Raw genomic sequence first — 24,430 nt, 5'->3', positions numbered from 1 at the left:
AGGTGGAAACATCGTGGGTGTGGGACACGGAGGGGGGTCCCCTGGGTCGTGGGGAGTGGGAGCCCGCGAGCCGGGGCTGCCCCAGGCCTGGAGGAAACGGGCCAGCACCTGGAGGGCCAGCTGCCGCACGGAGGGGGCGTTGGGCAGAGCAGAGCTGTCGGCAGGGGAGTGGGTGCCCAGAGATGCCCACTCAGGCTCCGGGGGGAGACTGAGGCAGGCCGGGCCTGTGAGGGCTGGCAGTGGGGCGGGAGCCCAGGTGCCCTGCACAGGGGGAGGCGTCCAGTGGGGCACCTGGGGGTCAGGGCCTGACCGTGGACTTTGTCCCCCCCCCAGACACCAAACACAAAGCACCAGGTAACAAAAGGTCCAAACTTTATTAGTTCTCCACCGGTCCCCGCCGGCAGGGCCCTCCTGGGAAGCCTGCGGAGGTCAGGGGTCACCAGGCCTCGGGGCCAGGGGGCCCGAAGCGCCTCAGAAGCTGCTCCTGGTCCTCCAGGTCCTTGCGCACCTTCTTGCGCATGTAGAAGATGGGGCAGTCCCGGCTGCGGGCGGCAGGCGGGCGGGTCAGGGCCAGGGCCAGGGCGGCTGCCCGGGCTGCAGCAGGCCCGATGCCCAGCCCCAGGATGGAGCGGACCGTTCCCAGGACTTTGGCCCCGGCCTGCTGCCCACCCGCCCCCCTCCCGTGTGGGGCTGTTTGCTCAGCGGGCATGGGGGGGAGCGATAACAGCGGGTGCCCGCGGAGGCGCTGGGCCACAGCCGTATATCACCTGTCACCTGGCGTGGGAACCCGCCCCGCCCACCCGTTCCCTGGGGAAAGCCCAGCCCCACCCTGGGGGAGGGGGTCGGGGCAGCCATCTCCCCTGGGGCAGATACTGGGCGCCCGACCCTGCCCCACTCAGTGGCTCCCCACCCCGACCCCTGGGAGGGCTGGGTGCGCACGGCCTGTTTTGCAGCCATGACACTGAGGTCAGGGGACTCTGCAGCCAGAAGGGAAGTGGGGGTGGGGCTGCTTGAGACCCTGGAGTTGGGGCCCAGCTCCCCAGGTCTGGGGAGCATGGAGGGACCCGGGGCCACGGGCTGCGCACCTGGTGCAGATGACATCCTCGTGCAGGCTGCCCTGACAGCGCTGGCACTGCGTCCACAGGCGCGAGAAGCGCTCCTCCAGGGCGTTCAGGTGTGACACCTGCGGACGGGGGGGGGGGGGGGGGGGGGGGAGGGGGGCTCAGTAGCAGCCCAGGCCGGCCCCTCGCCCCAACCCTCCCCGACCCTCACCTCCTTCTGATACAGCTCCGACTCCCGGGGCTTGCAGAACTTGCACACGGCTCCTGCGGGGGGGAGGGGGGGGGGCAATGGGGGAGCTGGGGCCGAGCCAGGGCCCAGGCCACCCCACCCCTGCCCCTTCCCCGCCCGCTGCCCATCCCGACTTCTGAAAGTCCCCACAGACGGAGAACAAGGGAGAGAGTGTGTGGGGGGAAAACTCCCTGGGGAACTCCTGGGGTGGGGGGCCAGGACCCCCCTCTTGGGGTGACTGCAGAGAGGAGACCCCCACCCAGGGGAGACCCCATCTGGGCAGCAGTGCCAGCTTGTGGGGCAGGGGCCGGGGACCTCGGGGGCCCCGGGGGTGGATGGAGGGCAGGGGCGGGGCTGGGACGGCTCACCTTGGTGGCTGAGGACAGTGCGGCAGCCGATACAGCAGCTCTGCCGCTTGGCGAAGGCCAGGAGGCCGCCCACCCTGCCGGTGAGCACAGTCTTGCATCGTGTGTGGTCCCCCCCTGCAGGTGAGGGGTGAGGGGTGAGAACAGGCGTGGGCTGGTGCCCCCCGGCCCCAGGCACCCCTGCGCGCCCCCCACCCGGGGCATCCCGTACGCAGCAGCACGGCCTCGGCGCGGCCCTCGCCCAGGATGGGCTCGAAGATGCGCAGGAGCGGCTTGGCGAGCTGCTGCTCCAGGTAGTACTGCGTGTCGATGGGCAGGCTGTGCTCCAGCACGAACAGGGGGTCCTGCGGGCAGAGCGCAGGGTCACCCCAGGCCAGAGCCGTGGAGGGACTGGGCCTGGGACAGAGGACACGGGGGCAACAAGCACTGAGAACACCCAGGGCTCCCCCAGTCATGACTGGGACCGTGGTGTGCGGCCGTTCCTGGGCACAGCGCTGCCCTGTGGGGAGCGGCATCCAGGAAGGGGGTGGGGGGTCTGGGATGGGGTCATAGGTCATTGGGGGTCCCTGGCCACAGGCTCTGTGATCCATGCTGAGGTCCATAGGTGGGGCCCTCAGGTAATCAAGGAAGGGTCAGAGGTCACAGCGATGAAGGATGAAGGGGGACAAGAACTAGGTCAGAGGTTACAGACGTCTGAGCAGGATGGAGGGTACAGATCTCAGGGACCCAGAGGCTGGAGAACGAGGGCCAAGGAGACAGAAGGGGACACAGACACGGAGACAGAGATGGAGGGACGCCCTGTGCAGCGAGGCTGAACCCCTCGCCAGGGGGAGCGAGGGAGAGGTCAGACACTGGGGTGGGGGCACCCTCCAGCGGGCACAGGCGGCTGGGAGCAGAGCATCCTGGAGCCGACGCCCGGGTGTGCTGGGGCGGCTGGCAGGGCCCCACGGGGCCCAGAGAGGGAAACACCTTCCCACCGCGGAAAGCAGAAGTGAGAGCGGGCGGGCTGGGCGGCGGGCAGCCAGGTGGGCCTGACCTCGGACTTCATGTAGGCAGCCACGCCCTTGGCGGCCCCGATGATCACGTAGGGCACCCGGTCTCCCAGGCTGGGCGCGCTCCCGGGGTCCCGCTTCCTCATCCTGCGGGGAGAGGGTGGGTGAGGGCAGGTGGACGGCAGGGGGGCGGGGCCAGGAAGTGGTGGGCTCGGAGGGCTGGAGGGGCTGTTTCTGGGCGGCCAGGCCCCCAGCGGACCTCTCGGCCAGCTCCACGTGGGCCTGCTTGCCAGCGTAGTCGGCGGCCGCGCGGGTCAGCTCCTTGGTGATGACCAGCTGCGAGATGTCGATGCGGTTGCACAGCAGGTCCGAGATGACGTCCTGTGCGTGGGACACGGCGCCCTCGGGGTCTCTGTGGGCCAGATGGGGCATCTCCAGTGGCTGCTGAGGGCCAGGCTGGCACCTCCACGCCCCCAAGGCTGGGGACGAGGACGGGCTCCGGGCTGAGGTCCAGGACGAGGGCGTCTGCTCAGCCACAGGCTACAACCCCACAGCTGCCCAACCCCACACGCCTCCCACCGCTTCTCGCTGAGGAAAAGCTTCTCACTGAGGAAAAGCGGGCCTGACTCCCGTGTCCCCAAGGGAGGAGGGGCGGGCTCCCGGGCCTGAGGGAGGGGGACTGGGGTCTGGATCCAGGGGTCTCATCTCACACACCGGTCGATGAGCAGGCGGCGAAGTGAGGCGGTGACGAGGTTGGCCACCAGGGGGCAGTTGTCCCTGCGCACAGCCTCCAGGCCCTTGCAGTCCATGCGGTCATGGGTGTCGGGCCGGGAGGAGAAGAGCAGGCCAGCATAGCGCTTCTTGCTGATGAGCAGGTAAGGGAAGTAGACCTGGGGGGGACCCGTGGCTGAGGCCCCTGAGACTGCAGGGTGTCCAATCCTGAGACACCCCCCAGAAAGTGACAGGCAGGTATGGTTCCTGAGATGTAGGGTTGGGATGCCTGGGGGACTGGACCCTGAGACCCCAACACCTGAGCCCAGGAACACCCTCAGCTTTCCAGGGAACCCCAGACCAGGGTCCCCAAGTCTAAAACAGAGGCTGGGACAAACCTAGAAACAGGCCCCAAATATGAGATCCAGACTCTGGGCTAAAGCCTTGAAAGCCCCAAATCTGGGTCTGGGGCAGAAGCTGAGGCAGAAGGGGGCACCCCCGGAGAGGAGACGAGGCCTGGAGTGAGCCCCGAGGCACAGACCTCCCAAACTGGGAGGCTCTGATTCCAAGAGCAGGGGTGCCCCTGGCCTGACCTGGTTTGAACCCTGAGGATAAAGTCCGGTGAGAGCCCCCCATCCCAGCCTGTCACACACCAGGAGCCGGGAACCCCAGACAATGGCTCCCTGACCCAGGCCTGGCCTGTCAGAGTCCCCGCCACCCAGGACAGACCCCCAGACAGGTGCTGGGAAACCACACCAGAGGCGCCCCGAGACGGACCGGTTGTCACAAAACAGCACGCAGCGTGCGGAGCCCAGGCTTTGGCGGTTTTGATAGCCAAGGCCCCAAACTCAGGAGGATCCGGCAGCAAAACACCTTGACACGGGGCCCATGAACCCAAAGAGCAGGACACCCCGAGTACCCCAATCGGGCACCCCAAAAGGAAGACCCTGCCAACACTGGGGTTTCCCAGATGCTGACCAGGGGAACCCCAAATGTAGGCATCTGTGAGCTTTGCAGGCACCCTGAGAAAGAGGCCCCCCTGCAACTGCCAAGACCCTCCCTCACCTGCCCACCCCAAGCCCAGGGCGAGGGGCCTTACCTTCTCAAACTCCAGCCGGATGGGGGAGGGGAAGTGGCCGGACACCCAGTCTGCAGCCTCCCGCCCCAGAGCCATTGCTTCCGCCACGGAGGAGACACCAAATCGGCACATGACGGAGTCGGTGTCGCCGTACACCACCTGGCGGGGAGGGGCGTGTGACCGCGGGCCCGTGCTCCCCGCACCAGGCCCATCCCAGGCCCGTTCCGGGCAGCGGGCGGGGTGGCCCTGACCTTGGCGCTGGCGCTGTAGCCGTTCTCCACTGTGTACTTGGACTCCACCAGCTGCTTCGTTTTCTCAATCATCTGGCGGCCGAACCCGGTGACGCTCTGTTGGGGAGAGAATCGCGGTGAGGGCCCAGGAGCCGTGTGCAGCGGACACGCACTTGGGGGCCCACCTCCACGGCTCCTTGTAGGTGTGGGCCTGGGCAAGCCATTCTATCCCTTTGTGCGTCCGTTTCCCAATCTGCCAAGCGGGGCTACTGAGCTGGTCCGCAGCGGTCTGTGGGGAAGAGCGGGCTCCTGGCGGAGGAGGAAGAGCTGCATCGAGTGGAGGTGCTGCAGCCAGAAGCAGCCGTGAGCTCGGGGTCTCTCTCCGCAGGGGTGCCGTGACCACTGATGTTCATGGCCTCTTCCCCCCAAGTCAGCAGGGCCTCCCTCCCCCACCCCCCATCTTTGGGCAACTGGGAATGACACCACACAGCCCAATGCCCCCAGGGAGGGGTCTGCACCAGCTCCATGAAGAAATGTACCTTTCCAAGTCTTACTTTACAAATAAGGACACTGAGGCTGGGGGAGGGAGGAGGGGCACAGGTAAGGAAAGATGGGTGTGATTCTTCTGTTTTTGTTTGTTTGGGTCCAGTCAGAAAAGCTTTGTCTTTTAACTAGAGCATTTAGGCCACTTACATTTAGTGTAATTAATTACTCATTAGCTCTGGACTTCAATCCACCACTTCACTTAATCAGCCTTTTATTTGTTCCACCGTTCCATGTCCCTTTTGCTTTCCTACCTTTTTCTGGAATGATTTCGTATTTTAAAATTATTCCATCTCCCTGCTCCCAAACACTTGAGGCAGAAATAAGGAAAGAAGCTAAGAAACAGAGGGGAGGAACGGAGAGGGAAAAGACCTAGCGACACGGCCAGGAAGCGGCAGTCCCCGCTGACGGAGCCCTGGGTCCCGGGGGAGCAGAGCCGCATTTTCCCACCGGGCCTTGCTCAGGGGCTAAACCAGGGGTGGGCGAACTTTTTGACTCGAGGGCCACAGTGGGTTCTTAAACTGGACCCGAAGGCCGGAACAAAAGCATGGATGGAGTGTTTGTGTGAACTAATGTAAATTCAAAGTAAACATCATTACATAAAAGGGTACGGTCTTTTTTTTTTTAGTTTTATTCAGCGGGCCGTAGTTTGCCCACGGCTGTGCTAAACCCTAAGGGCCAAACACCCAGGGGCTGAGGGAAGCCCGGGACTGGGTAGTCAATGGCGATTGGTTAGCCCCTGGGAGTGAGCTTCTCGCCCTTGGAATGTCCTGCCTGATGAGAGTCTTTGTTCACCTGGGGCCACATGGTATCAGCTTGACCCCGACATGGGCGGAGGACCCGTCAGCCACACAGGGGTCAGCCACGCCTCCGGGACCAGCCTCCCTGTGGGCCTCACCCCGGGGATGCGCCACGCACGACGGGAGGAATAAGCAGTCACGGACGCTGTGCCTGGTCTCCGGACCCTGCCCCACGGGCCTCCTCCTTCGGCTGGTGTTAATCCCTCTCCTTTCACTGTATCAAATCATAACTGTGAGTAAACGGCTCTTCTGAGATCTCTGAGTCCTTCTAGTCAATCACTGGATCTGAGGGGTCTCGGGGGCACCACTGAACTGCATGTGGGAGGGGATTCCTCCAAACCTTTCGCCTAGAGGCCTCGCACAATGGCCAGGCAGGGAGGGAGCTCCCCATGGCTGGAGGTAACCAAGTCTGGACAGGAAGACTTTTCAAAGGACCTCTTGGGCCGCGAGCTGAGGCGCCGCTCCCAGCTGGGCAGAACCTCAGAGCCTCTGTGGTCTCGCTGGGGTCTGTTTTCCTGTCCCGGGAGCACAGCTGCCTCCAGTAAACAGGCCTAGGATGCTACTGGGGGTGGGGAGGGAGGCCACGGGCCCAGTTCCTCCTCAGCACAGAGCACTAACCGAGCACCCACTCAACATCCCCAGGGGGGACCTCACCGCTGGAGGGGGGACCCTCCTGTCTAATCTGACGGTGACCAAGGACACACAGCAACCCATGGGTGAGCCTGACTGTGCTGTGGGTGACCCCCCGTCCTGCCCCAGGACCCGACCCCCAGCAGAGACTGGCCTTGTTCTCCCATGAGCAGGAGGGAGGGGGGCCTGCCCGCCACTCCCCCACCCCCATGGGGACCGGGGAGGATGTGGGCTAGGGTGCAGCTGCTGGGGACATGGGGGTGACGGTGGCAGATGAAGAATGAGCAAAGCCTCTGCTCTCCCCCACAGCCCTCAGCCTCTGCCTGCCCTGCCCATGTGTCTGCAGGGCCCTGGCAACGCCTGCCTTCCCGTACGCATTCACGCCCACGGGCTGTGTCCCCGAAGGGCTGGGCACTGCATGAGGGTTCCCTGTGCAGGAACTCTCCCTGGCCCTGCCACCTGCTGGACCCACAGGGCACAAGGCCCAACCGCTGGCAGCCTGGCAAGTATTTGGTGAACAACAGAACGGACCCATCACTCAAGCACCCTCTCCAAAAGGCTGGCGAGCGGGCGGCCCCTCCCGCGGGCCCTGGTTCTCCCAGAAGGTGCTGTCCGACCCCAGCTGCCCGCCGCGGGGCCTGAGCACTCACCTGGGAGATCTCCAGGCACGGCAGCTTGCCCACCTGGGCGCCGGTGAAGCCGTACACAGAGTTGGCGCTCACTTTCAGCGCCAGCTGCCGCCCATCCAGGACCTGCCGCCGCAGGGGGTCTGTCTCCTTGGCCAGCTCGGCCTTGGCCCTGGGGGGAGGGGAAGCACGGCACTCAGGTGGCGCCCAGGTCTCGGGGAGACGAGGCCCGGGTCTGGGCATGCGGTCAGGGTGCCTCTCTGGGAAGGGGTGCGTGTGTGGCTGGGTGTGCTGTGTACTGCACAGGGGCAGCAGGCACAGGGGCGAAGGGGAGCTGCCAGAGGGGGCGACTCGTTCTAATTCCCACACAGACAAAGTGAAGGTGCCCAGCAGCGCGGGGACCCACGAGGGACAGGGTCACCCACGGGGGAGCCTCAGCAGGTCCGAGCTCTGAGCAGGGTGGGCGGGGGGGCCGGAGCCCACCTCTTCCGGGCGCTGAGCAGGTTCTCCAGGATCTGGGGCAGCAGCCCCTTGCGCACCGACGTCTTCACAAACTCGTCCCCGGTGGGCGTCTTGATGAACTGGTCCTCAGTCAGGCTGGGTGGGGGGATGGCAGGGGGTGACGCCCGGCCTCCTCCTCGGCACCTCCCCCCCGGCCTCTCCCCTCCGCACTATTTCTGTCCCCCACCCCACCCTGCCTGAGCCCGGCCCTGGCAGTCTTGGGGCCCTCATGCCGAGGGGGTGCCGTACCCCAGTTTCTGGGCGGCGCCGGGCCGCAGGAGCGTGGTGTAGCATAGGTTGTGGGCCATCATGATGGACGGGTACAGCGAGGAGAAGTCCAGGGTGGTGATGGGGACGTCGTAGTACCTGGGAGTGGCAGCAGTCAGGGCGAGACCGCTCGCCACCCCCACACCAGCCCCGCCCGGCCAGGGGGCTCACCCTTTCAGGGGCTCGATGACCGTGGCTCCCGTGTAGTCCTCACCACCCTCTGTCTTCACCACGGGCATCAGCAGCCCCTCGCGCATGGCCTGGGCGGGGAGAAGGCAGGAAACGGAGGGTGGGCGCCGACAGGGCAGCCCCATGGGAACAGGCAGAGGGAGGGGCCGCCGCTAGGGCCAGAAACCCGCCCTGGGCTCTGCCACTGACCTGCCGCAGCAGCTGCGACACCACCTTGACCTGCTGGCCGCGGGTGAGCAGGTAGCCGAGGGGCACGCCGGTGACGCGCGCCATCTCCATGGCGTTCACCAGCACCATGAGCCGCTCCAGCAGCCGCAGCGGCAGGAAGGCGTCCTTGAGGCAGTACACTGCCAGGCGGCGGCGCGTCTGGTCGTTCCCGTTCTGGGGACAGACACCGATGGCGTCGGGGGGTGGGGAGGGCCAGGGTCTGGGCGGGCGGGAGCAGGCAGAGGTCAGGGAGTTGACAGGTGGGAGGGAGTCTGAAAGGCTGGTGTAGACAAGTACAGAATCAAGGTCATGTGAGTGGGCAGAAAAATGACATCTGCAGGGCGAGGTCAGAGGTTAGGGGCAGGAGGCCAAGGTGAAGGTAGGAGCACAGGCTGAAGCCCAAGGTCAGAGGAGTAGATCAGGGGCAGGAGGTGGGGTCAGAGGTCACGGCTGAGGCTCACCTGCAGGTCGGTGATGATGCTGTGCTGCACGTCCTCCTTCTGCTCCCCCAGAAAGTGGAAGCTCACGGCGTTGAGCGTGTAGGAGCGGAGCTTGTACTCCCGCAGCAGCACCTGGGGCAGAGGCGCAGGGTGGGCACAGGCCCCGGGCAGCGGCCCCACAAGGACGAGGCCCCCCCACCCGGCCGGGCCGCACCTGCAGCATGTCCATCTGCACGCGGCCCACCATGCTGACCACCTTGCTGTCCCGCCGGCCAGTCTGCTTCGACTGGAAGGACGAGTCCCGGATGGTGGAGCGGAGGCCAGCCACACGGCCCAGGAAGGGGAAGTCCTGCACCTGAGGGCACAGCAGGTGGAGCTGCAGACGGGGTCGGGCGCCTGACCCGGGATCCCAGGCCTGTGCCAGAGGAATGGAGACCGGACCACCCATGCCACTCCCCACAACACAGCTCTTCCGGCTGGAGGGGCCAGGGGGCCGGGGCTGGGCAGGTGTGGACTAGAGGGGAGGACGGGAGACCGGACCGGGAGAGCCAGGGGCCTGAGGGCTGTGAGGGTAAAGGGGGCAAGGACGGCTCAAATGGCTGGAGGGCTGCACCCAGATGGGGAGCCGGAGGAGCAGGTGGGATAACGCCAAGCTCAGTGGGAAGGTGGTGGGTGCACGGGGTGGGGGCCTGGGGAAGGGCCAGGTGGGAGCACGGGGTTGGCACAGAGAACCAGGTCTGGGGTCAGGAGAGGCGTCTGCCCTGGAGACGGTCGCCTGGGAGTGGCCAGGCAGAGAGCAGAGGCCTGAGCTGGGCTGGAGCCACAGGGCAAAGGGAGGGGAGCCTGACCCAATATGCCTCGATCCTCAGAAGGGGTGATCTGAGCAGAGAGGCGCAGAGGTGGGTGCAGCGGAGGCGGGAGAGCGCCATCTAAACCCAGGAGCCCTGAGGCCAGCAGACGCCAGGAGGCCTCAGAGGGCACTGAGCCTGCAGCACCCGGATCTTGGACTTGCAGCCTCCAGGCAGCTCGTCTGAACACACCTCATACCCTGAGCTGGGACTCAATGAGCATCCGGGTCTCACCACACACTTCAAGGAACACCCCCATTTCCTTATTGGTTGATTATTTTAGCCCGAGCCGGTTTGGCTCGGTGGATAGAGCGTCAGCCTGCAGACTGAAGGGTTCCGGGTTCGATTCCGGTCAAGGGCACATGCCCAGGTTGTGGGCTCGATCCACAGTAAGGGGCGTGCAGGAGGCAGCCGATCAATGATTCTCTCTCATCACTGATGTTTCTATCTCCCTCTCCCTTTCCCTCTGAAATCAATAAAAATATATTTTTTAAAAAAAATTATTTTAACTGATTTTTGGAGAGAGAGGAAGGGGTAGGAAGAGAGAGAAACACTGATGTGAGAGCAGACCACTGATCAGCTGCCTCCTGCATGCCCCCCACCAGGAATCGAGCCCACAGCCCGGGCATGTGCCCTGACTGGGAATCGAACCGGCAACCTGTCCATGCACAAGACAACCTGCGACCAACTGAGCCACACTGGCCAGGACCCCATCTTCTTATTTTATTTATTATTATTTGTTAATTCTCACCCGAGGATATTTTTTCCACTGATTTCTAGAGAGAGTGGAGGGGAAGGAGGAGGGCGAGAGAGAGATGGAGGGAGGAGGGGGAGAGAGAGAAACACCAACATGACAGAGACACATAGTTTGGTTGCCTCCTGCAAGTGCCCCTACGGGGGCTGGGGAACCTGCACCTGAGGTATGTGCCCTTGACCGGGAATGGAACCTGTGACCCTTTGGCCCACGGGCCAACACTCTAACCACTGAGCAAACCAGCCAGCGCCCCGGTTCTTTATTTGTTGCTCACATATGTTAAAGCCTAGAAGATCTGCCGCTGGGGCGGCAGGTGCAGAGCCAGGTGGACCTCCGTGGGGACAGAGTTACAGGGAGAGGGTGGGGGTAGGTGTAGGGCGCTGTCTGAGGCGAGCCTCCCCCGCCGTGGCCTGCCCTACCTTGAGGTGCTGGGCCCGGGAGATGAGGTAGGGTAGGTCGAAGTTCTGGATGTTGTAGCCGGTGATCACGTCGGGATCTATGGTGCGGATAAAGGTCGACCAGGCCTGGCGGGGGCGGAGGCACACGCAGGGTCACTCTGCTTGTCCTCCTGGTCACCCCCTGCCCCAGTCCCCCCCGATCCTGGAATGTTCTGGAAGCCCTCCTGCTCGTGGTAGAAAGACCTGGCAGGGGCTGCTGGAAGCTCACCCCTCAGTGTGAAGGGGTCTGAACTCTTGGACGTGAGTCTCGGGATCAGGGGAGCCTGGGCTATGAAGGTTCGGGTGGGGGCGCTCAGGAAAACGGGGGGGGACGCGAACGAGTCACCTGGAGCAGCTCCTCCTCCCGCTCGTAGCTCTGCACCTGGGCACCCAGGATGGGGGCGCAGGGCCGCAGGGTGAGCGCCAGGCGCAGGAAGGGCTCCGGCTCGCCCCAGCGCAGGCCCAGCGAGCAGATCTGGATCACAGGGTCCCGCTCGGGCTCAGGAAAGATGCCTGCACAGGGAGGGAGGGAGGGAGGGAGGGGATGTGGGGACCTGACCCCTCCTCGCTCTCAGGACACACCAGGGGGCGACACCTCTAAATCTCCCCTGGCCTGTCTACCCCGCTCCTTCCCGACTGCCCACAGACCCCGCCAGATCCATCCTGGCTCCCCTCTGCCTTCACCTCCTGCCTTCTCTCCCCCACACAGATGGGGATGGTCCTGCCCCAGGACCTTTGCACTTGCTGCTCTCTCTGTGGGAAATGCTCTCCCCACTCGCACCCCGTCTGGAGCGCCCTCACCACCACCCTCGAGTCTTACAATAACCCAAACACCTGCATGTTTACTCCCTCTTTCCCCAGAAGCACGGGGACCCAGGGCGAGACTGGCAAGTCACGGATCTAAAGGGAGGGAAGGGGAGCCCACGCCCTGGGGACAGACCTTTGCGGCCGGCGCACTCGATGTCAAAGCTGAGCACACGCAGGGGTGCGATTCGCTGCCACTGCCCTTCTGGCGGGTGGCTGACCACGTCTGACCACAGTACGTCTGCCTCCAGCTGACACAGTGTGGCCTGCGGGGACAGGCGTGTCAGTGGCTGCTGGGTCCCCGGCTCCCTGTCCCCCACCCCTGGCAGGTCCGCACCTTCCCCTCCGGCCTCAGGACGTATTTCCCAGCGGGCAGTTCCAGCCAATTGCAGCCCACGATGTCCGCATCCACCATGAACCTGGAGGGGGATGAGGTCAGTGGGCCGAGACCAGCTGGGGGGAGTGGGGCGGAGGGCGGAGAAGCGAGGTGGGGGCTGGTACCGGATCTCAAAGTCAACGTTGGCCTCATAGGACGCAAAGCTGGGGGTGCCCAGGCCTGCCACACGGACTCCCTGCTCCAGGAGGCGGCGAGCGGGGGCCACGAGGCGGGGCAGAGCCAGGGTGATGCGCAGAAACGGCGAGGGGCCGTGCCCATGGTACCCGAACATGCCTGCAGGGGACAGAGGAGGCTGGCACCGGCCCAGGGGGACCCCACCGGCTCAGCCCCGGGTGGCACTCACTCTCTCGGGAGCACAGCTCCACGCCCAGCACGGCCGGCCCCTGTAGCTCCTTGCCCGCGCGCTGGTCCCGGCTGATGGCCCCATTCAGCTCCCGCTGCAGGTCACCGAGGTGCTCGGGCCCAAAGCCTGGGGGGGGAGGGCTGGTCAGGAACGCAGGGGCCACCAGGTGGTCAGGAGGGAGAGGGGTCTCCTGGGCCGGGCCACTCACCCGGGGGCGCTGGGGTGTAGAAATAGGGGGCGAAGCCGTGGATGTGGCAGCAGACGGAGACGCCCTCATCGGTGACCCCAAAGGCGCGGAGCACAGGCACGGAGCTGCGGGAGGGTGCAGGCGCCCCAGGCAGGGGCCGTGCTGGGCCTGGGGAGGGGACAGGCAAGGCAGGTGCTCCTCACATTCCTCAAAGGGTCCCCCGGCCCCTCCCGCCCTGGGAGCACAGCCCCCATTCCTGCAGCTTGAAGCCCTTCCGCCCACATCAGCTTCTCATGGGTCGTCTCAGCCCCTCTGTTTCCACCTGCCCCTGTGGTCCATTTCCCACCCACAGCTTGAGGGAGCCCCCACCTGTTAATGAAAAAAAAAAAAAAATCTTTGAAAAAGGAAAATGGACTCGGTGTGTTGCATGTGTTGTTATGAACTTGAACATGGGTGTAGGTTCGTGCAATCACCACCAAAACTGGGGAATGACCTGCAACCCCTGCAACAGAGGCACATGCCCTTGACTGGAATCGAACCCGGGACCCTTCAGTCCTCAGTCCGATGCTCTATCCACTGAGCCAAACTGGCTAGCTGTCATTTTAAATAGCTCCCTTGAGCCGCCCCTTTGCAGTCATAGCCCCCTCCCCACCCCAGCCCCTGGCACAGGCACCCCGACCCCCTCGCCAGACTCCTCGTTGCCCAGCCTGGGCAGCCCCAGCCCTGCCCCTCCAGCACACAGCCCTGGTCTCCTGGGCCAGCTCCTCCCACACACAGAGCCAGAGGGGCTGACCAGGGCCCTGCTCCCCCCAGGAGCCCAGGGCCCCACCTGCCACCCTCCGGGCCTGTCCCCAAACTCACCCACATAATGGTCGATCTCCAACTGCTGGAAGATGAGGGGTTCCGTCTGGGGGTCCAGGGAAGGTGGGGTGGGCCGAAGCCAGCGGGCATCTCTGGCTGTCGGGGAGAAGTGCCCTGGGGGGGTGGGGGCAGGGGTGGATGACATGACACTAAGTGGAGCCGGGATCCTCCCTCAGACGTAAATAACCACCCTCCCTCCCAGCCCGGCCCAGGCGGCTTCCCAAAGTGCAAAAGGAAGGTCCGTGGAGGTGGTGGCTTAGATCAGGCAGGAAACTCGGAAGAGATTGCCAGGCCAAGGGGTCAAGGTCAGAGTAAAAGCAGCAGACAACAGAGGGGGCATACTGGCACGGGGTCAAAGGCCAGCCCGATGTGGAGCCCAAAGTGGGCCAGAGGTCAGAGGATACAGGTCAGCTCTGTGGCTGACTCTCAGTTCAGAGGCAAGAAGGGCGGGGGGTGGGGGGGTGGGGGGGTGGGGGTGGGGGCTCCCGCTCCAGGTCTCACGGTCGGCAGCCCCCTCCTGGGCCGACTGCAGCTCCTCCTCCAGCTCCTGCAGCCTGCGCTCGGCCTCCATCTCCTCCATCAGCGCCAGCTCCTCCTCAAACTGGGATGGCCGAGGGGCCTCATCCTCATCCCAGAGGCCCCCGCGGGCCCGCTTCGGGGGCACCCCGGCCCCGGCCCCCGGGCCCGGCCGCCGCTTGTCATACATCCTGGGGGCCAGTGGGGGTTGGGTGAGGGCTCCTGTCCCCCCCACGGCCTCCGAGCACCCGTGGCTGAGCCTCAGAGCTCTGCGGGCTCACAGGAGCTGGCGCATCCCCGACGCGCAGTCACCATCAGTGTAACTATGCCCACTGCCACCCGTCTGACCCTTTCCTCATGCCCCAGCCCTCCACATCCTTTCACCCGTTCGCCTGCCCCTGCAGACCGGATGCCCCCTCTCCGGCACAGCCTTGGTCCTCAGCTCTCTCCTCTCTTTCCTACCAGCTGCCCCCGAGATCCTCGCCTACCCATCACCCAGCATCACCCACGGCCCGGCCCCTGTTCACCCAGCGGCTGGGAGGTGCCTCCTCTGGGCCAGTCACTGCGCTGGGCGCCCGCGAGTGGCTGAAACACCAATCTGACCGGGTCCCGTCCCAGCCGAACACACTTCAGAGGCTCCCGTCCCGTTAAACACAAAAGCAAAAGCCCTTCTTACTTTGAATGTGCACCGTTCCCCCACCTCCCCAGGCCGCAAGGTACTGCCACCTCTGCTTTCACTCCCGCTGCTCCCGTATGTAATACGCACGTGTCATCATAACTTACGTACGTTTCTACACTGAGTGGCCAGATTATGACGACCGCCCCATCAGTACAATGAAGCGAATTAGTTACGCAAATAATAATAATAATAAAACCTTGAGAGTATCTGCTTAGGAAGTTTTCAATATTCAGTGTTTTTGGAAGTGTCAATGCGGTACTGATGGGGTGGTCATCATCATCTGGCCTCTCAGTGTGGTCTTCTTCATTGTAACCTATCAGAAATTATTTTATTTTATTTTTTTAAAATATATTTTATTGATTTTTTACAGAGAGGAAGGGAGAGGGATAGAGAGTCAGAAACATCGATGAGAGAGAAACATCGACCCGCTGCCTCCTGCACACCTCCTACTGGGGATGTGCCCGAAACCCATGTACATGTCCTTGACCGGAATCGAACCTGGGACCTTTCAGTCCGCAGGCCGACGCTCTATCCCCTGAGCCAAACCGGTTTCGGCAGAAATTATTATTTTAACAAGATATATATATTCAATCCTCACCCGAGGATATTTTTCCATTGATTTTTAGAGAGAGTGGAAGGGAGAGGGAGAGACAGAGAGAAATACTGATGTGAGAGAAACACATCAGTTGGTTGCCCCCTGTACGCATCCCCGTGGGAGGCCGTGGTGAGGACAGGAGCCCTCACCCAGCCCCCACTGACCCCCAGGGCCAGGGCTGGGGAGGAGCCTGCAACCGAGGTACGTGCCCTTGACCGGAATCAAACCTGCGACCCTTTGGTCCACAGGCTGACGCTCTATCCACTGAGCCAAACCGGCTAGGGCTTGACAACATATATTGATATAAAGGTACACATCCTCTGGTAGACTGAAGACTGCACTCAGGATAAGCCTATTCGATTTGGTAACTTCACTGTGACCCAGTAAGAGAATATTCTAAGGAAACACACTCAGGTATTCAGGGGTAAATGGCCATGATGTATACAAGCTACTCTGAAAGTGTTTTTTTGAAGTGTGCATGCAAATCATAACACAAACAGGGTAGAATGTGAAAACAGGTGACGCTGGGTGAAGGGTGAACAAGTGTTCTTTGTCGTATACCTTCCTATACATTTGAAATTATTTACAAAGAAAAAGTTGTAGCCCTAGCTGGTGTGGCTCAGTGGATAGTGCTGGCCGTGCACAGAGGGGTCACAGGATCCATTCCCAGTCAAGGGCATGTACCTGAACTGCAGCTTCGATCCCCAGCCCCAGTTGGGGCATGTGCGAGTGGCAACCAATCAATGTGTCTTTCTCACATAAATGCTTCTCTCTCTCCCTCTCTTTCACTGTCTCTAAAAATCAATGGGAAAATATCCTTGAGTGAGGATTAATATGAAAGGGAAAAGGGAAGGGAGGGAGGGAGGGAGCAGGGGAGAGAGAGAAAGAAATGAGGAATTGTAAAACAGTATGTGTCTCCCTGGCTGAGACAGGGGATTACAGAAACCTACAGCAGATCCCAGCCCCAGACGGGAGGGAGGAGGGGGTTCGGGACAAATCAGCTGTCCCAGGGTCAAGGGAACACCTCCGGATCCCATAACTACCCCCCAGATCCCGTCTCCCTTTGGTCCTTTCTTTGGCAACACATCCTTCGTCTTGGAGGCACCACAAGCCGACAAGCTCAAGACTACATTTCCCAGGATGCACTGCTAGATGGTGGTCACAGGATCAAGTTCTAGCTCACGGACTTAGGGTGACTGTAAGGAGTGCGACGTTCAGGACAGCCCGAAGAGGAAGCCTGCCCTCCATCCTCTTTCTGCCCCCTTCCAGGCGGCCGGAGCGTGAGTGTGGTGGCCACGAGCCAACCTTGACCACCAGGACAAGGGCAACACTGCAGGGCACACAGAGCGACAAGACGGAGGGAACCTGGGCCCTCAGCAGCCTCTGGAGCACACCTGCCTGCCTTTGCATAGTTATGTGGCTACACAGATTGGTGTCCTGTCTGGGCCACTGTGCTTTGGAACCTCTGTTACAGAGTTTAGCCTAGACCAGCGGTTCTCAACCTGTGGGTCGCGACCCCTTTGGCGGTCGAACGACCCTTTCACAGGGGTCGCCTAAGACCATCCTGCATATCAGATATTTACAGGACGATTCATCACAGTAGCAACATGACAGTTATGAGGTAGCAACGAAAATAATTCTATGGTTGGGTCACCACATGTGGAGCTGTAGTTAATGGGCCAGAAGGTTGAGAACCACTGGCCTAGACCATGACATCACAGAAAAATTCTGGACCGGGATGTGTTACAGCAAATGTCGGTCCACAATGGAATTATCTCTCAGCATTAAAAAGGAGGCAGCTGCCCTGACCGGTTTGGCTCAGTGGATGGAGCGTCGGCCTGCGGACTGGAGGGTCCCAGGTTCGATTCTGGTCAAGGGCATATGCCTTGGTTGGGGGCACGTCACCAGTGGGGGGTGTGCGGGAGGCAGCCGATCGATGTTACTCTCTCATCGATGTTTTTGGCTCTCTGTCACTCTCCCTTCCTCTCTGTGGAGAAATCAATAATATATATATATATATAAAAAGAGGCAGCTACTGATATACACACAGGATGGACGTATCTCAAACGTGTAAGAGAAGCCAGGCACATGAGTGCACACTGGGGAAGGTGGGAGTGACTGCAAATGGGAAGGGGAATGTTCTTCCATTCTGGGCTAATGGGAATGTTCTAGAACTAGAGAGGTGGTGGCTGCACAAGACTGTGAATGTCCTAAATGCCACTGGCTGTGCACTTTAAGATAGTTAATTTCACCTCAATTTTCTTTCCTTTTTTGTTAATCTTCACCTGAGGATATTTTTTCCATTGCTCTTCAGAGAAAGGAGGGAGGGAGAGAGAAACATTGATGCAAGAGAGAGAGACACATCGACTGGTGCCTTCCGCACGCTCCCTGATTGGGGTGGGGAGCAAACCCCAACCCAGGTACGTGTCTGTGACCAGGTATCGAGCCTGCGACCCTTTAGTGCACAGGCTGACACTCCACATCGATTTTTAAAAACTGAGTATATACTGTATGACGGCATTACACAGGGTTCTAGCATTGACTGACCTCTGATGCTAGAGTCCAGGCTAGCGGCTGCTTCTGGTGGGAGACTGACTGGGGAGGGCCATGGGGGAATTTTCTGGGTGAGAGCAACATACTGTACATCCAACTGTACGCTCGAGACCGTGCATGCCACTTTATGCAAATCAGACCCCAATTAAAAACATAAAAGGGGGGGCGGCCATCATCCCACATCCAGGGGTTTATGCTGCAGATACACTATCGCACAATGAAAAACTGCATTTACGAGGTTATTTCCGGCGGCATTGTTTGCCATCTCAAAAGACTGGAAACCACCTAAATGTTCTCCCCTGGGGGACTGTTTGAATAAATCCCATTAATTCCGCCCCGTGGAATATTATGCAGCTGGATAAAGGAATGAGGAAGCGCTCTGTGTGCTAACCTGGAGGGCTCTCAAAGACGCATTGTTAGGGAGCGAAAGCAAGGCACAGAAGGGTGGACTTAGAGTGTTATCTTTTGGACTCAAAAAGTTGTTTAAGCCGACCGGTTTGGATCAGTGGATAGGGCGTCAGCCTGCGGACTGAGGGGTCCCGGTTTTGATTCTGGTCAAGGGCATGTACCTTGGTTGCGGGCACATCCCCAGTAGGGGGCGTGCAGGAGGCAGCTGATCGATCTCTCTCATTGATGTTTCTAACTCTCTATCCCTCTCCCTTCTTCTCTGTAAAAAATCAATAAAATATATTTGTTTAAAAAAATAAAAAGTTGTTTAAGAAAATGCGGGACACGGGAAGCTGAGGGGCTTACAGGAGCCCCGAGGAGAGGCCTGGCCTGACCTGGCAGAGAAAGGCACAAGGGGGCTGCCCTGGGTCCATGGGCTGTGGCCAGCGGGGTGTGGCGGGAGGGAAGGTGTCACTAGCAGCAAAGTGGAGGTCCCTATCCCCGGCACCATCCTAAATGCACCCTCAGGCAAGGCAGCGTTAGAAGGAAGGAGGCCCCTGTGTGTTCCCTCAGCTGGCCTGGCACCAGACGGGAGCCTGGCAAACTGTACTCCCTTCCCAGCCCTTCGGCAGCAGATCCTGAGCAGCGCCCGCGGCAGTAACACAATGCGGAGTGCCCGCTCTGGGTCAGTGCTGGTTTCTCTGTGACCCGCACTCCCTCGGTGCTCACTGCACTTCACCTAACTGCACGGCATTGTGTGTGCGTGTGTGTGTGTGTGCGTGTGTGTGTGTTAATTGCTTTTAGAGATCGAGAAAGGGAGAGGGAGAAAGAGAAGCTTCGATGTAAAAGAGAAACATCCATCGGTTGCCTCTTGTACGCACCCCAACCAGGAATCGAACCCGCAACCTGGGTATGTGCTCTGATGGGAATTGAACCCACAGCCTTTCGGTGCACGGGAGGATGCTCCAACCACTGAGCCACACCGGCCAGGGCTAACCTTGTGGCTTTAAATGTCATCTCCATGCCGATCACTCCTGCCTTTGTGTCTCTGGCCCCGACCGCTCCTCGGGCTCCAGGCTGACCGGTCCAGCTGCCCACTGTGGGGACGTCTCTCTGGGCACCTCAGACTCCAAAACCAGCCCCTGATCTCGCCCCAAACCTGCTCCTTGCACCTCATGGACTGTCTCCCCCTATTCAACAAATGACAGCTCCCATCAGGCCAGCTAATGTGGGGTCACCCCGACTTCTCTCTTCCCCTCAGGCCACGTGCTCACTCTCTCTGCAAATCCCGTCAGCTCTGCCTCCCAAGAGACCTAAGTCCCACAGCTTCTCAGCCCCCGGCTACCCGCCTGGCCCCTCTGTTCCCTCAGGCTGCTGCTGGCTTCTTTATTTTGCACATTGCTGTTGGTCTGTCTCCCCCTGCTGGAAGATGAGCTGTGAGGGCCAGGACCCGTCTGTTTGTTTACTGAAATACGGCAGGCGTCTACTAGTGTCGGACAGAGAGGGTCCTCGAGGAATACCTGTTGAGCCCTAACCGGTGTGGCTCAGTGGATAGAGCGTCACCCTGCGGACTGAGAGGTCCCAGGTTCGATTCCGGTCAAGGGCATGTACCTGGGTTGCGGACACATCCCCAGCAGGGAGTGTGCAGGAGGCAGCTGATCGATGTTTCTAACTCTCTATCCCTCTCCCTTTCACTCTGTAAAAAAAAATCAATAAAATATTTTTAAAAAAATAAAAAGAAATACCTGTTGAATGAGTAAAGAGCCTTTCCAGGGCTCCCTCATTCCACCCCGCCCCCCTCAGTGTATTCTCCACACAGCAGTCAGCAGGATCCTATACAAATATGTCTGATCAGCCCATCCCTTCTCTGCTCAGAGCCCACCCCCGAGGCCCGTCTCACGCTGAGTTAAAGTCCTCATCGTGGCCCCCAAGACCCTGCACAATCGCCTCGTTTCCTTTCAGACACCACCTCCCACTCTCTCCCCCCTGCTCACTCGGCTCCAGCCACTTGCCTTCTCTCTGCTCCTGAAGCACGCCAGGCTTAGTCCCTGCCTCAGGACCTTTGCACAGGCTGCTCCCGCTGCCCGGCCAAATGTTCTCCCCCAGATGGCACTATGGCGTCCTCTCTCCCCTCCTTCCGGTCTTTGTTCAAATGTCAGTCTCAGTGAGTCCTGTTTAAAAGTGCAGCCCCACCGCCCCATCCTGACACCTCCAACCCCTTTCCCTGCTTTATTTTTCTTGCTGCCACTTGTGACTGTCTGGTGCCCTGTATCAGTTCTCCGAGTTCTCCAAGTGCGGCCCCTGGATTAGCAGCCTGAGCCCTGGGTGGGAACTGGTTGCAATGCTAACGGTCGGGCCGCTGCCCGGACCCACTGAATCCGGCCCTCGGCGCTCAAGTCTGAGAACCATGGCTTATCGGTCTCACTTCCTGCCTGTCCCCACAGGGAGAACGGGAGCTCTGAGAGCAGGGACTAGATCTTTTGTTTCCTGCTGTGTCTCATGCACCTGCCAAGCGCCTGGGACAGAGGACACACTCAATAAACAGCTTCCAGAAGAATGAAGGAGGGCACGCATGGAATTGTCACAAAAACTTCTGAGGGAGGTGCTGTCGTTACCCTCCAACACATACAATTACTGGGACCCAGGCCCAGAGAGGGGAAGCTACCTGCCCAAGGCGGCACAGGTAGCTCAGAGGGGAAAGCCAGGGTCCCAGCCAGGCAGGCAGACTGCGGAGCCTACGGCTAACCAGGACTCCAGAGTGCCGGCCTCCGGGCGCACCGGGTAAGGTACACAGGGCAGAGCCCGGGCCTCCCCGCCTCCTGCTGCCCTTGTCATGCCGGGGACCCTCGGGCCTGTGTCTCAGACAGGGACCCCTCAGAGGGCAAGGCAGGGCCTGGCGCTCCTCTGAGCTGCATCGCCCAGCACAGGGCGTGGCCTTGGGAAGTGTTTGCTGAACGAAACCCTCCTTTTTCTCGGCCACCTCACTCCAGACTGACCCTCTGCCCCCTCGGGGCTCCCACAGTGCCTTGTGCCACGTCTGTCATTGCACACGTGCACCCCAAGCTGGGAGTGCTTCAGGCTGCGAGCTCCCCCAAAATAGGGTCAAGGTCTCGCTCATGTCGGGGTCCCCAGCACAGGGCCAGTTTAGACTGCTCTCGAGTGTCCCAACCCTGTGAGTCTTCCCCACCTGAACTGAATTATCACTGGTTCCCTCATGCGCAGCACAGGACCTGCCACAGAGCAGCTGCCTGGAGGCCTGAAGCAAGGGAAGAGCATTGCAGCAGGAGGGACGGGTGTGGCAAAGGCCCCCCCCCCAGCCCCCCCAGTGGGGAAGGAACCTAAGAGATGGGAGGCCTGGGTGGTGATGTGGCAACAACAGATTCTTAGAGTAGGTGGGGCTGCAAAGCCAGGACACTGACGTCACCCTGCCCTCTCTAAACCCTGCCACTCACCCCATCCCAGTGGTTCTCAAGCTTCCTAATGCCACGACCCTTTAATACAGCTCCTCATGTTGTGGTGACCCTCAACCATAAAATTATTTTTTTTTAAATATATTTTATTGTTTTTTTACAGAGAGGAAGGGAGAGAGATAGTTAGAAACATCGATGAGAGAGAAACATCGATCAGCTGCCTCCTGCACATCTCCTACTGGGGATGTGCCCGCAACCCAGGCACATGCCCTTGACCGGAATCGAACCTGGGACCTTCCAGTCCGCAGGCCGACGCTCTATCCACTGAGCCAAACCGGCTTCGGCCATAAAATTATTTTCATTGCGACTTCATCACTGTAATTTTGCTACTGTTATGAATCGTCATGTAAATATCTGATGCGCAGGATGTATTTTCATTGTTCGCGACCCATAGGTTAAAAACCGCTGAAAGCTCTGCCTGCAGAGCGGCGCCCCCAGACCTGCTCTCCCTCGGCCTTCTCCATCCAGCCCCGCGTCCTGCTGCCTCAAACCCCACAGACAACCTGAGCCTGACAGGTTCCTTCCAGCTGCTTGCCTCCAGCTACCATTCCATCTTCTCCCCACCGGCCAGCTTCTCAAGTCGCAGGGCGGGGTCACGTGGCTCCAACGCTGAAAACCTCCCACGACGCCCCGCTGAACCCCGAATAAGAGCCAAACCCCCCAGCAAGGTTCACAAGGCCCTACCGCAGCGGTTCTCAACCTGTGGGTCGCGACCACCGGAAAACACATGTAGCATGTCAGATATTTACATGACGATTCATAACAGTAGCAAAATTACGGTTATGAAGTAGCAACGAAAATAATTTTATGGCTGGGGGTCACCACAACATGAGGAACTGTATTAAAGGGTCGCGGCGTTAGGAAGGTTGAGAACCACTGCCCTACGGATCTGCTTCCCCACCTCGTCCCCACCCTCACCTGCTCCCTTCCGACCTCAGGGCCTTGGCACATGACGGTCCCTCTGCCCGGGTTTCTCGTTACGTGGCTGACTTCTCTCCAATGCCACTTCCCCCGAGGGGCCATTCCTGCCCACCGCAGCCAAGGCAGCAGGTGCCCTGCTCATGCCCCTTCGGACCAGGCATCAGAGCCTGAAAGCGCTGCTTCCCCGTTGCTCCTGACTACGGGCCCGCCGACCCTCCTGTCCTGTCCTTCTCTCACTGGTTCGTGCGGCAGCCCCTGCTTCGGCAACACCGTCCGGCACCGAGCGCTCCGTATTTGGGGAATAAAGTACCACACCAGGCCCCCACGTGCACAACTCAGTCCTCCCCGCCGCCGGGATCCGGTGGCCCCAAAGACCCTCCGGAAGGCGTGCCCCATCTCGCCCCGGAACCGGGTGCCCCGGGACTGGGTGCCCAGCGGCAGGCCAAGGTACCCCCGGCCCCGTCATCTCCCCGCGCGCCCCCGAGCCAAGGGGGTCCCTCCCGCCGCCACGCCCTAGCGACCCCTCACGACCCTCTCTCAGGCCTACGCGCCGGCGCCTCAAGCCCCCTTCCCTGCCAGGCGGGGTCCCCGGCAATCCCCCCTCGTCCCTGTACTCACCCGCTTCAAACAGCGTTTCCCGCCACGGACTGCGCCGCCGTGACCCCTGACTCCAGCGCGCGCAGGCCCAGAGCCGCGGCGCGCCGAGCAGGCCACGCCCCCTCACGCCCAAATAGGGCTAGACCACGCCCACCACGGCACCGGGCCACACCCCCTTCTTCCAAGTAGGGGAGGCCACGCCCCCTCCTTCCAATTGCAGGCAAATTCTCGAAAACACCCGCCCCCCTGTTGACTTATGCTGCCCAAAGCCACGCCCCTCCTTGCGGCTGCTTCGCGGCCACGCGAAGGCTGCGCGCGCAGCCACCCCGGGCACCACCCCCCCCAGCCCCCCGGGCGCTGCGCGCGCAGCCTCCGCAACCCCTCCCGCCTGCTGCCCGCGGGGGCTTCCGGGGACCAGCTGAGCACCGGCAGCCCAACGTCCGCCCTCCCTGCAGAAGCTGGGCTATACGTGCTCAGGTCCGGCCTGATCTGTTGTCTCACGGCCTCAAGTTTCCCCATCTGTAAACTAGACCTAGCGTGGGGCGGGCACACCAGTGGGGTGACGGGCACAGCAGTGGGGTGCCCAGCTCACCGTTTGTAACTCCTCTCATCTCTGCAGCCCTCTCCCCCGTCCTACAAACCACATAACCTTTCAGTAACCAGCCCATCTCTCGAAGCAAAACCTCCCTCACCCTCAACCAGGGCTGCCCATCCGGCTAAGAGAACTCCTCGGTGCCCCTCCCTATGCTGAACTCACCAGGGCCTCTCACCTTCCACACCCGGCACGTGCCCTGCAACGTGGGGGCCCAGGCCCCGTGCTCTCAGGTTCAGGTCCCGCCTAGGACGTGATCTTTGTGAAGCCTTGCCTTTCTCCTCCGGCCCCCGCCCCCATCCCCCTGCATCCTAGCTGTCCCCGTGCACTCCCCCGCTGCCACCTCTGAGGGACTCTGTCTTGTTTGCTGGTTTCCGGTGCCTAAAATCGTGTTTGGCACATGGGAAACCCTCCATACATACCAGAAGGAATGGCATGTGTTCCCAGAACGGACACGGGTGGCTTCGGCAAGTACTTGTCGACGGAGGGAACGTCCCAGCCCCCTCATCCACGTTAATTCTTTCATGAGCTGCCTCCCACTCGCCTTACACAGGGGGGTGACCCTGAGGCCATCAGGGGCCTCTCCTGAACCCCTCACTGCGAACACCCCTCCCACCCGC

At 61.1% G+C, this 24,430-nt stretch overlaps 1 protein-coding gene across 1 annotated transcript; it reads right to left on the bottom strand.

The window, feature by feature from the left end:
- Window positions 1-355: 355 nt before the first annotated feature.
- Window positions 356-23,261, bottom strand: POLD1 (DNA polymerase delta 1, catalytic subunit). Its single transcript, XM_081106757.1, has 27 exons — window positions 23,240-23,261; window positions 14,002-14,207; window positions 13,501-13,614; window positions 12,661-12,807; window positions 12,453-12,578; window positions 12,214-12,382; window positions 12,050-12,131; window positions 11,849-11,978; window positions 11,255-11,421; window positions 10,891-10,995; window positions 9,084-9,224; window positions 8,891-9,001; window positions 8,412-8,603; window positions 8,205-8,293; window positions 8,016-8,132; window positions 7,749-7,862; window positions 7,290-7,437; window positions 4,688-4,783; window positions 4,458-4,595; window positions 3,362-3,537; window positions 2,907-3,059; window positions 2,692-2,794; window positions 1,867-1,999; window positions 1,659-1,772; window positions 1,273-1,325; window positions 1,086-1,183; window positions 356-542 (listed from the first exon to the last, which is right to left on the bottom strand). Exons 2-27 carry the CDS (start codon window positions 14,204-14,206, stop codon window positions 437-439), a joined length of 3,327 nt encoding a protein of 1,108 aa, XP_080962883.1. The 5' UTR covers window position 14,207; window positions 23,240-23,261; the 3' UTR covers window positions 356-436.
- Between the last annotated feature and the right edge of the window lie 1,169 nt (window positions 23,262-24,430).

This window comes from Myotis nattereri (genome assembly GCF_964212035.1).
Source record: "Myotis nattereri genome assembly, chromosome: 15".
Classification (NCBI taxonomy): domain Eukaryota; kingdom Metazoa; phylum Chordata; class Mammalia; order Chiroptera; family Vespertilionidae; genus Myotis; species Myotis nattereri.
The sequence above is the reverse complement of the archived record's forward strand: the minus strand, read 5'-3'. Positions and strand labels throughout refer to the sequence as shown.

Coding starts and splice junctions, on each gene's coding strand:
- POLD1 (XM_081106757.1), bottom strand. CDS start 14,206: ATGTATGACAAGCGGCGGCCGGGCCCGGGGGCCGGGGCCGGGGTGCCC. Junction 7,863..8,015: donor GGCGCCGCCCAGAAACTGGG/GTACGGCACCCC, acceptor CCCCCCACCCAG/CCTGACTGAGGACCAGTTCA. Junction 2,000..2,691: donor CTGCCTACATGAAGTCCGAG/GTCAGGCCCACC, acceptor CTCTGCCCGCAG/GACCCCCTGTTCGTGCTGGA.